At 40.8% G+C, this 12,199-nt stretch overlaps 1 protein-coding gene across 1 annotated transcript in view; it reads right to left on the reverse strand.

Annotated features, from left to right (window-relative positions):
* Positions 1-12,199, reverse strand: part of kiaa1549lb (KIAA1549-like b) — a 49,386-nt gene that overhangs the window by 28,438 nt on the left and 8,749 nt on the right. The window contains exon 2 of the mRNA XM_088297037.1: positions 310-642. Within this exon, the coding sequence (XP_088153163.1) occupies positions 310-642 (333 nt within the window). The remainder of the gene's footprint in view (positions 1-309; positions 643-12,199) is intronic.

Consider the following 12,199-nt stretch of genomic DNA (forward strand, 5'->3'; position numbering starts at 1 on the left):
GCGGTTAGCATGTGTGCCTCACAGAATCTGAATCTCGGCCTTCCTTTGTGGAGGCTGTGTGCTCTCCCCGTGCTTGAGTAAGTTTTCTCTAGGTAATCTGGTTTATTCCTAAATTCCTTAAAAATATAAACGTTAGGTTGATTGAACCAAATTTACCAGAGGTGCAAATGTGATTAGCATTAAGCTGGCGAGATCGTATGAGAACGTGGCGAGAGACAGTGATGATGATGAAGTGTTTCCGAATAGTCAAGACCAACACACTTTGTCGGCATGAAAAAGTCAAAAAAATGGTGTACAAGGTAGTCTTACATGAACTTCCTGGGGACGATGAAGACGGCGTCTCTGAGTCTCGACTGGAACTGTGTGAAGGCCATCGGGTGATCTTGATATCAGTGGAGAGTGTCGGGGAAGTTCGAGTATGACCAAGGCTCTCTGGGTGTTTGACAGTTTCCGCCATGACAGTTAAGACAGACGAAAAGGCAGGTAGGCCCGATAGGCCTTGCCCCTCAGATTCGGAGCCAGCCTCTGAGTGGGGCACCACAAAAGGCACCCGCTGGTCAGCTGATGGATGAACAGGAGCAGCTGGGACTGCGGGGTCGCTTGTTAAAGACGAGGAGCCAGAGGCATCGTAGGTGTTCTTTTCTGGTAATGGAATACAAAGGCGATAGAAGGTTAATATTCCAGAAACAGGATACTTTTAATCGCCGTTTCTCAATTTCTCTATTCTATTTCTCTATCAAATGCAACATCCATGGTTGTATATGAGCCAAAGGACCCCTCTATACATCATTCCAATACACAAGTTAATGAATGTTATTCAGCCAAGTTAGCAAGATTGTAAATTACAAGTCTCTACAATTTCTCGAACCCTTTGGCAAAAATACTAAAACATCTCTGCAGCAGACATCAAACGGTCAAATTAGTCAAACGCTGAAAGAAATCATCGTTCACATTACGGTCATAATCAGAAAGCCGTAGGAGACAATCGGCCAGTTCAGAGTCTTCACTATTCTAGTGCCGGTCCCATTCTCTGCTTTTTGATTCACATCCGCTCATCAACAGATCCATTTTGCATACGCTCGACGTGGTCAAGTGCATCCAGATAGCTCTGCTTTACAGCATATTATGGGATTGGAAGGGAAACTTTGAATATTAAGTGGAATACTCGGAGAGATGTCGAGTACAGTCATGTACGATATATGCAAAATACGTTCCTACATGAGGTTTCTGCGTACAGACTTTACCCTATTTTTTTAGTGTGAACCCATGAGGTACCAAAGAATGTGTGAGCTGCTTGAAATCTGCCATAAGGTCACGAACCAAATAGACGTTCCAGCACTTGCCCTGCACTGCTAACACGGATTTGCATGCCAATCCTCACTGAGGTGTTGGCTATTACCGGTTAGCCACCTGCTCTGCCGGAGAGACGCATATGGGATGGTTTTTCAACAACGGGCCAGAGATGGCAAGGTGATCAGATAAATGAAGTTTTGGCAAGCAGGAGGGAAAAGAGAAAGTGGAACTGATGATGTTTGACAAGTAAGTGTAGTTAAAAGAGAACAACAAAGGGATTGGAGGTGAGGTTAAATAGACAATGAAGATCGTTTTTAAGGAAAGCACTGCGGTTCTCCATAATACTGTACTGTATAAAAACATTTAAAAAGGACATAATAAAATAGAATTAAATAATATAGTTTTTTTGCTGCTACTTTTTTGGGGTTTCAATCCCATCGACATTGTGCTGCTCCTTGTGGTGTCTATATTTTGGCCACTTGGGGGCAGTACAATACAGGCATTGGGACAAAATTGGTGACTGTGTAACATTATTCCGTATCTCCAAAAACTCAGAATGACCCAAATTGATAGTTCAAGGCACGCACTGTATTCGTAATTACACGGAAACTTGAATTGAGATTATTGACCAACCAAACACGATTTTCCAGTATTTCTTTAAAAAGCAGCGCTGCGCGGTCTTAAGATTGCAGACCACAACATTAGGTACACCTCAACACAGATGCAAGAGCTACACCAGAAATTCTGCTTTGACATTGTGACTGACAGTGTCGCAGAAGGTTTCACTGAACAAATTGTAGCTTATTGTGAATGAGAGCTGTTTTTAATATTTTGGTAACTTTTTCTAGTTATTTGGGCGGGACAAATGCTGTGCACACCACAATAATAAACATTCTAACAATATGGTTGAAAATATTTCCTTTTTTTTTTTTTTTTCTTTTCCAATTTAAAACTTTCTCTCAGAAGTCCACACAAATGCTTTATATTCATCCCCTGAGCAGATAGCACTATGTTTGAGTAACCAACAGTCCAACATGTCACCGCATGCTCCATTATACACAACTTCTCCTTTTGCTCTCAGCTGTTTTTGTGCTCTTGAGTGCAGAAAATGGTAAACAAGAGAGTACATTTCCAAAGAGAGGCGCAGAGAACCCTGGGAGCAGAGAAACACATTTCAGAACGAGGATCGTCTGCTTATGATGAGGCGCCAGAGGCATCCCTCAGGTTTGGACACTTTTCATGGAAGACGCACAAACACAGTGGATGCAAACGCAAAATAAGATGTTGTTATTGTCTTTTTCCAAGTGTGACTATAAGCCGGTGGGACGTTAGGAAGGTCCTGACGTCGTGCGTCCTGTGTGCACAGCGATGGTTATTGCTGAGGTGACACAATGCGGCGCTTGCATGCGTCAGCTGTCGGGAGCTCGGCCCGGGAAACACTTAACTACTGCAGCCATGCGGAGATGTCGACATGTGCTCGGTTAACAAGATGTCTATCTTCTTTTTCAAGTCTTTTTCAATCTTTCGCAAAGACAGATTCCATTTGGGTCAGGTCAGGTGGCCCTGGGCATTCACATAGCTATCTACCCCGATTGGGTAATGACCAAGATGTGGGAGGGGCAACCAACTGGGATTGAGGAGCATCCACTTGGGATGACTCTCATCTGCTGCACCTGCCCAGGGTTTCAAATTGGGGTTTTAAACTAGGGGCAGAATTTCAAAGTAAGGTTTTAAACTTGTTATGGTTTTAGATTAGGGTTTGGGTTTCAAATTAGGGTTTCAATCTGGGGTTAGGGTTTCAAAGCAGGGTTTAAACTTGGGCAGGCATTTTAAAGTAGGGTTTTAAGCGTGTCTTCTGGTTTCAAGTGAGGTTTCAGACGAGGGTTAGGGTTTCAAATTAGTGTTTTAAACAAGGTTTGGCTTTAGAAATATGGTTTGAAACGATAGCTGGAGTTTTCAAATTAGGCTTTCAAAGTTAGGGTTTCAAATTAAGGTTTTAAATTCGGGTTAGAGTTTAAAATTAGGGTTTCTAACCATGGCTGTGCATGGGTTGGGGCCAAGAGGGTGAGCTTCCACCTGAGGGGGGGCAACAGCACTCTTCATTCAGTCTAACACAAATGTTTTTGTGCGAACTCCGAACACACATTGGAGGCAAACGCGCTCACCACTAATCTACCTTGCGCTCCTTGTCATCATTCACAATCAAAAAGACTTCTTACGTTGGCCCATATAGCCAACATACTCTTAGCTGCCTTTTTTTTCCCCAATAACCTCTGTATTGTTCTCTCATCTCTTTCCCACCAGGCAAAAGTCCAGCTATACAGAACACTGAAGCTCTTTGTCGAAATTGGCCTCACAGGCTTGTGTGTGTCGTCTTGTGCACTTTGGGTTGCTGTAGTCAGGATTTACTCTGCGACACACTGTCACTGTGCTCGAGGCTTCAAGGTTATCATTGCTGTGTTACGCCATACACACTCACGCGGGGATGAGTCACATGGTGATAAGCGAGGCGACCTGCCTCACAATATTGGTTGTAGGTCATCCAAAAGGTGTTTGATGGGGTTGAGGTCAGGGTTCTCGTGTGCTTCCGCACTAAGCATGCCCGTATGAAACTTGTTTTATGCACTCAACAAAAGGGGTTTAATCAAATGATGTGAAGCATAGAACGGTCCAAAAATCTTTTGACAAGAAATAAAGAATCAAGCCAAACACTTAACAAACAGCGTTATATTTTTTTTTCAGCAGTTTCTACCACAGGCAATAGAAAGCCATTACTCAGGTTAGTTTTAAAAGGTAACGGGGGACACATTCTCGCTGAATTCTTACATGAAAGATTATATATCTGCTTGCTCGAACACTTTGAGAGTAAAAAAAATGAAAGAAAAAATAGATGCCCAAAGCTATTGATTTGTTTGGCCTCAATGTGCACATTCAGAAAGATGCAATTTCTCTAAATGGCGCACAAGGTGTACAAAGCAAGCCATTCCAGGAAAGATTTTTTTTTTTAGAAGCCCTTTGTTGGCCAGGAAACCATATTTGGCAATTTAACAAAATGGAAGCCGCATGCCTCACTATAAGCTTGCAGAACAAGACGATTTGTCTGAGCCAATCAGAGAAGAAGGGTAAAGAAAACAATGGAAAATATAATGCATATACCTAAATAAATTACATTGTATACTATCGATTTTGAATATGATGAACTACTCCTGTGGAAGTTATTTGACCTTGTAAATGCACGTAATGCATGATTCAATCGCTACATACTGTTGTCAACCTTGGAGTGTAGCCTCTTGTGATGTCGTCTCACATTTTTTTGTATCCTTCCTGATCATGAGCTCTTCTTAAATTCAATCCAATAATTTACCATCTTGGGTCAGTGACAACGTGTCAAATTCAGTGAAAAGGTTGCTCATCTGCATTCTGAATATGGAACACTGGCATGACACTCCTTGGAATTCAAATGGGCTGGTTAAGATGAAAAAAAGGAAAGAAAAAAAAATCAGTGCTTGTTATTCAGGATCCTCTCGTCATTAGAAATTAAGGCTATGAAAGAAGGAAGGACCATTAAAAGCAGCAAAAAGAAGTCCTCTGTCTCTATTAGAAGTTGTCGAAGTGACAGCTGTTTTTTATATCTAGATTTTGCACATATACCACTAGAATGGATGCGAAATAAAAAAAAAAATATTTAGAGAATGACAAAATTTGGCTTAAACTCCGAACGTGAAATTATGGCTACAATCACAATTACGTCAGTTATCCTGATTTAAGATTTTGATCTGCCAAAATGTATGCAAGCTGTAATTCCTGAATAATTCAACTATTTGAGTTGATAGTCTACATTTCAATCACATTTGAATTCTCTTAAAATGCTAATTCAAAATGACCATGTGATTGTCCAAATATCGCCGGGCCTGCGCGAATATGTCCAACACAAATATACAGAGGAGTGCGTGTGACTTGAATTTCGCCTCAAGGGATTATAATGAGCGTAATTAAAAATATAATCATTGTCCTTACATTGCTGTTCATTTTAGCTCTTTTTTTTTTTTTAGTGCTGACAGTGGAAAAGTAATTCATCACATTATCAAAACTCCAACAGCAGTACATCATTGTGCCACTTCAAATAACATCTTGTCACAGCGCGGCTCTGTATGACGCATCTGCGTGCAGAGACGAGGATGTCACCGTATTAAAACTCATGGTCGTCTGCGACGGGCATGATGCGCGAGGAGACAGGACGAGGAGATAACTGCATGCTGTGACTCTGATGGATCCCGGGATTGCGGCCGCCAGTCGACATGGTGGATGTGAAATGGCAGCTGGGGGTCAAGGGAGAGCGCCAGCTAATGAGATTACATACAAGGTGAGCACGACGTCACCTTCTGAGTTATGCATTTGCTCTACTTAAGTTGGCAGGCCGAGTACTTTTGATGGGGACGTTCTCATTAATCGGAAAATTCACTTTTAGAGGGACAACATTATCTGCTGTAAAATGCCCCCCTGTGAATAATGTTGAATTCAATGCGATGCAGAATTGGAACAAAGTTGTCAAATATGATTCAAAGGCAGTTAGGGTGTTCTTGCTCCAACACGGGAGGAGAGTAAAAGCAAAGCAGTAGATGTGGTGTTTGTTGTTTGAAACATAAGCGAATATGAAAAAGAAAATGTACCCAGAAAATTACAAAGGTCAGTATCCTCTGTCGCTGGAATTTTGTCTTACAAGCAACAACGCAGTCGCTTCAATTTGATCTGTATTTTACGTCAAGTGCCTTGCTGGGCAGCTGACGATTATTCACTGTTGCCTTCTCACATCGAAGCACGTCTGCGTGTGTGGTGAAGTATCGGACAAAAAAATCCCAGGTAGTAAAATTCTGAACAATTGTTAGGCAGCTAAGCGGTCCACTGAAAGATGTGTTGAGAAAGTTTGCTGCAATTATTGTTTTGGTTTGCACAGTAATTGTTGGATTATTATTTTCTGCTCCAGAAAATAAATTAAATAATATGAATAAATAAACTTTTTATTTAGCTTTTCGTAAATTGGAGACTCTTAAATTGTGTCATTACCGCAATGTCATATTTAGTTCGCCAACACGGAAATGTCGCTGGTCGATATGAAATACCAAAGATAAAACACTCTAAAATTCAGTAAGACGTTAGAAAAGCTGATGGACTTATCAATGTGTCATCCCCTCTAGCAGTGACTTGCTTGAAAATAATCAACAAAGCACCCTAAAAAGTCACATAATTCAGCCTTACAAAATCGTAACTTTCCCACAAGAAGAACCGCCAAAATTCCACCATCTCTCGTATTTTTTTGCTTAATCATTTGTCACGAGGGGGACATAAGATATTTTCAGGTGTCTGAGCAACAATAACAGAAAGTAAGTGGCTCACAGAATGCAATAAATTAGCTTGAAAATATTGTCAATATCGGCGGATTTTATATCATTTAACACAAGCCTTCACAGAACACAATGTAAGCACTGGACATTTTCACTGTCTACAATGTCACATTTATTGTTTGTGAAGGAAGACAAGGCTTCAGTCGCACAGGGTGATGTGCGCAGGTGATCTCAAGGTTTGGTCATCTGCTGCGACAGAATGAGCCCAAAGGCAAGCCAGCAACTTGAGAATGTTCCGGAATGACTGTGTGAGAATGATCACATGTCCCTTCCTCTCACTCTTTAATTGGGCCCAAAGAGACACTTCAGAGGGAGTGAGAACTTCTCCAGTCAAGTGACAGCCGGTTTATCAGTACAGTCGTGCCTTCGCTTACGAGTTTAATTCGTTTCGTGACCATCGTCATATCTCAAATCATTTTTCCGTATAGGAATGAATAAAAATACCATTCATCCATTCTAGCGACCCCAAAAAAAAAAAACAGAACCAAAAACCTTTGTAGGATTTTTTTAAATAAGAAAACTAAAATGCTACATAATAGTACTTCGGAAAAAAACTATTAAATAGAATATAAATAATTACAATATGATAATTATTTAATGCTTGCATTCAACAGACATTGTGCTGCTCCCTGGTGTGAACGTCTAGGCCACCAGGGGGCAGTAGAACACATACAGACATACAACACGAAGATTTAAATAAAAGTAATATTTGTCATTCTTCGCAGAGGATAAAGAATGTAAGCCTGTGATTGCTGTGGTATGCTGTCTACGAATGTTACACCTGTTTGTGTACAAATCTAAATTGTTGAAAGGTGTATAATGCAATACAGACACAATTTACTACTAAGTCATGCTACTGATTCAGATTAATCCGTTTCAGAAAGGGAGCAGTAGAGGTTGGTCAAGACCAGGGGAGGTTGAAGGAAAGCGGACAATGAGCGATAATAGGGTGAAAAAAGTCTGCTAAGCTTTCTGTGAAAGCCAACTGAGACCTTGAGCATAGGAATAGTGACTTAAGCGTAAATGCTCTGTAGTCCGAGGTGCAAGCTGCAAGGCACAATCAAATACAAGCCGACTTTACAAGAGGACATTTTGAACGATTTGAGCATAAAAAGAAGCGCATATCTTGTGCTAATTACAGCATTCCCTCTTCAAGTGTCACATCGCAACGATCACGTGTTCTAAAATTGATGCTCCACAGCCGGACCAAACAAAATCATCGTGGGTTCTCCCTGACGGAATGATGGATCAGCTCTGCAAGGGAAGCCTCGGCGACTCCAAGTCAGCCCACACGTTTCTCCAGCTGGTGCTGTGACGGCAGTGGACACCCCACTGTCATGTTTCTAATGAGGTCAAAAATGTGAGAAATCTCCGCGCTTATTTCGCGATGCTGCATGATAGACAGGTGAACATCACACCGCTGCAACCTTTACCCCTCTCATACAGATGCTGAGTAGCGACACTGTACTAATATTAGAGATGTTATATTGAGAGTATGACAAGCAAGACTATGACAGTAAAATGTCTTTTGACTTTTTTCCTACTCTCACTGTGCAGTAATCAATCATATTATTCAATATAATTATGAAACTAACAACTAATTTAGAGAACAAAGAGCTCCCTGCGGTCTGCATATTTATGATAATTAGATGGAAATTTCAGAGAGAAAGCAGCGGTTTTGTTTCAGATCAACACCAGTACCGAGCAGGCTGGTGGCGCATGTGGTTAGTAAGTCTGCTTTGCAGTAAAAGGTCGTGAGTTTCAATCCATTTGTGTCTTTATATGTGGAATTTGCATGTGCTCCCCGTACTGCTAAGTCGTTGAGAGACTCTAGGTACCCAGTGACAATTGTACGTTTCACACAAAGTTAGCTGGGACATAGGTGGTCGTACAGAACAGGATAAGCGGTAGAAAAACGGATAGAATCCGGGTTGGGCTACTGGCGACCTGCCTAAATTATTTTTTTTGACAAATCCAAATAATTCTTCATAAAATGCTGACAAAATTTTCCATGCAAAATAGGGTTCAAATCCTGGAAAATACACTAAATATATTTAAAAAAATATATAATGAAATATGTATATCCAAGTGCAAGTGTGTAGGAGGTCACATGAAGTTTTAAGTTGTAAAATCAACATTCACCACAAGATGGCAGACGTGTCTTAGTTGCGCTTATATTAAAAAAAAAGACTAAATAGCCACCGCCTGAGATGGATAAAAATTATATATATTAATTACATATTCCACAAACGCAAAAACATTTGATTGCAAATTATTTTGGGAGCTTGACTTACCTTTTAAGATTGTATTAAAAATGTGTATTGTACTACTGCATCCTCCATAATAACAGAAATATATTTACATCAAAATAAAAATCCAATATTATTTAATCTTATATTATCCTATGGTGTTATAAAATTCACACACACACCCACACCGCCATCAAATCTTCTGTTGCCTTACTTTTTTAGAAATATAACCACATTAGATACCGCTGTGCTGAACTGCTCAACATAAAATAAGTACCGTATTTTCGCACCCAAAAGACGCGCCGTGTCAAAGGGCGCAACACCTGTTGAGGGCGCTATTTCTGTCTTTGTAACATATACTGGACGCACCGCCTGACATGACGATAGCACAGCTGCTGTTAGCATAGCATGAACTTGGCAGAGCTGCCCACACTGACACAGCCGATAGCAGCCTACTATGCCCCAATAACATGAGCAATCACCCCATTGTTGCAGCAGACGCCAAGTCTCTATTGACAATAGCTGACATTGACAATGGCTCAGGCCAATATTAGGTGCATTGGCAATAGCCTACAAAGCAACGTCAGGGGAGGGACTTGGCTGCTTACCACACTCCTTAGAGTCACGGTTTCAAAAAAAAATAAAAAACTCATCATACAAGCAAACAATGAAACATAGAAATAAGATTAACACAAACATGTATCTCTCATGCCATCAATATACCCCAAAAAAATGAAAATAACACAAAAGCCACTCAGCCTTAGCTAATTCAAGCAATGCATTCTGGGAGCAGAGACCCACAATCCCATAGCTGTTTAGAGAGATTTGCATGGCTGTTATGCTTTGGACTTTTTGTCTGTTGTCTAAACCTGGGACGTTTCTTGCTTGCAATAACATAAATGATAAGACAGACTAAAACATTGTGGACAGCTGCCCTTTGTCCAGCTTTTTCCAACACCATCACCCAAACATTATAGTCAGATAGTGTATTTGTCACGGTCGATTGTAAGCATGAACAATTCATTCTTTGCCCGGCAGGGTGTGCTAACATGCACTTCCAACAGCTCGTTGATGACAAGGGATGATGGACGTGAGTGGTACTTTGTCCATTTAATGGACGCATCGACTGACAGGACGCTTTGTTTGTTAAGGAGAATTTTTGTGACTTTAAAGTGCGCCTTATTACTGCGAAAATACGGTATTTGCTCTAGAATTAGGTCCTCTGTGAATGTGTGTGATGTAGCTTCTCAGACACTACTAATGGAAAACAAATTTGATCTTTAATGAATAAAAGAAGAAATTAGATTATTAAAATGTTAGGAAAGGGGACAACATAATGGATGAAAGCTCAGGCAAAACCATCGGCTAGGTTCTCAGATTAAATAAGAAAATGTCATTAAACTGAATATCAGGGCTCAATTTTAAACATCACATACCGCATGTCCACCCAGTGCGGCTGTGGGTTTATTTTAGAGCCCAAAGGCAGACAAGACACTGTAAAGAGGCGTCCTCACAGGAACCCGCCCATATGCTAGGTTTCTTTCTGAATAATAACTAGGCCAGATCACTACATGGAAGTGTGACGGATGGAGGTATCAGATTCTTATCTCAGATGCCATTTAAACTAAAAAAAAAAAAAAAAAAAAATCTCTTGATAATATTCTTTCCTTTAGGTGAGTTTTTTTGCAAACCAACTTAACACCACATGACAGATCGTTTCAAATAACAATGTAGCAGAGAGCCGAGCCAAAGCCGTATGAAAAAGAGCAGGCACAAAAAGAACCCTGGAAAATGATTGGATTACTCCTACTGTGCGATCACTGCTAAATAATTTCCGGTAAATTATTACGTTCTATCATTTTCTTAAAAAAAACTTGTAACTTTCTGAGGACGTGTGCAATAATATAACAAAGATAGTATATTTGTATGGGTTGTACCTGGTAGTTGTTTTTAAGTAATTCTCTCACTGTTCTAATAATGTGCATCTCTACATCCACTCCACAAAACACAACTTAATGGGCGTCAACAATGTCTCTTCTGATGATGACCGCATCAGAATAAGGTCCTCACTTGCAATTTGGATTACTGAGACAAGCGCTGCTATCACTAAAGCAGGGGTGGGCAAAATTTTTGATTGGCGTGCCACAATGGGTTCGAAAATTTGAGAGAAGGGCCGAACCAGGAGCAGGTGGATGGAGTGTTTTGGTAACCTCACCTCATCTGGGAAAAAAAAAAAATACATTTAATTTTAAATGAAAGTAAACAAAAGCATTACAACAATATATGTCTTTGAAAAACCACCGTATTTTAGAAAATAAAACAATAACAAGGTTAATTCATTTAATTTTTTTCAATTTCGGCGGGCCGGATTAAAACGTCTAACGGGCCACATGTGGCCCCCGGGCCGTAGTTTGCCCACACCTGCACTAGAGGGTATCACCATCTAATGTTGCTCTTCACCTCCATTGACCTGCTTGGACTGTGATGCAAGAAAGACAGTCACAATGCAGTCAATGAAAAACGGTCTCAGAAAAATCAGGAATCCGGCAAGTATAACAGAACGTACGTGACAACCTTTCAGAAATCAAGCCTTCTATGTCAGACACATTACAGACAAAAGGAGTGTAGTCGCAAATGAATCCCTCTAAATCAAATGTATCCAGGGAGGAGACCATGATGTCTCCTCTTTGCACAAAGTCATGGGAGTGGTGATCTCAGACAATCATCACACCCACACAATGAAATGATGTAACAGCACATCCCTGATGGATGAGGGGAAGCAAACTGCTATTTGCTACACTGCAGCATGCAGAATTGATTTGTTTTGAAACGTGCAAAGAGGCATGTCTCCAGAGGCGGTGCAGGAGCACATTGGGATTAAGCCTGGGATGAAGCGCAACTCTGGGAGTCAGCTGTATCATTTGAACACTGACGTGGCGACCACAGAGCACTAAAGCGAAGGTATGAATCAAACAAACGCTACATGCAGACGTGGAGGCAGGTGGAAATATCTTCCATTTTATTGGACCTGAGGGGAAAATCCAATAAACCTATGATTACCTCCACCAAGGAGGCTTGTTGTTTGTTGGAAAGCAGTATTTCACAAACACTATTTACACAATTTTGCTGAAATGCGATGCACGGGCAGAGAAAGACCTAATTTTGTTGGCGGTGCATTTGTTTCTCCACAGCCCTCCAGCCCTCAAATTAATTTCCCAGTGTGAGCTGCAGCCATTCTCCAGCATTTGCCCCTAA

Source organism: Idiotropiscis lumnitzeri, chromosome 5, assembly GCF_059441095.1.
Source record: "Idiotropiscis lumnitzeri isolate Australia: NSW breed Sydney's pygmy pipehorse chromosome 5, RoL_Ilum_1.0, whole genome shotgun sequence".
In the NCBI taxonomy this organism is placed as follows: domain Eukaryota; kingdom Metazoa; phylum Chordata; class Actinopteri; order Syngnathiformes; family Syngnathidae; genus Idiotropiscis; species Idiotropiscis lumnitzeri.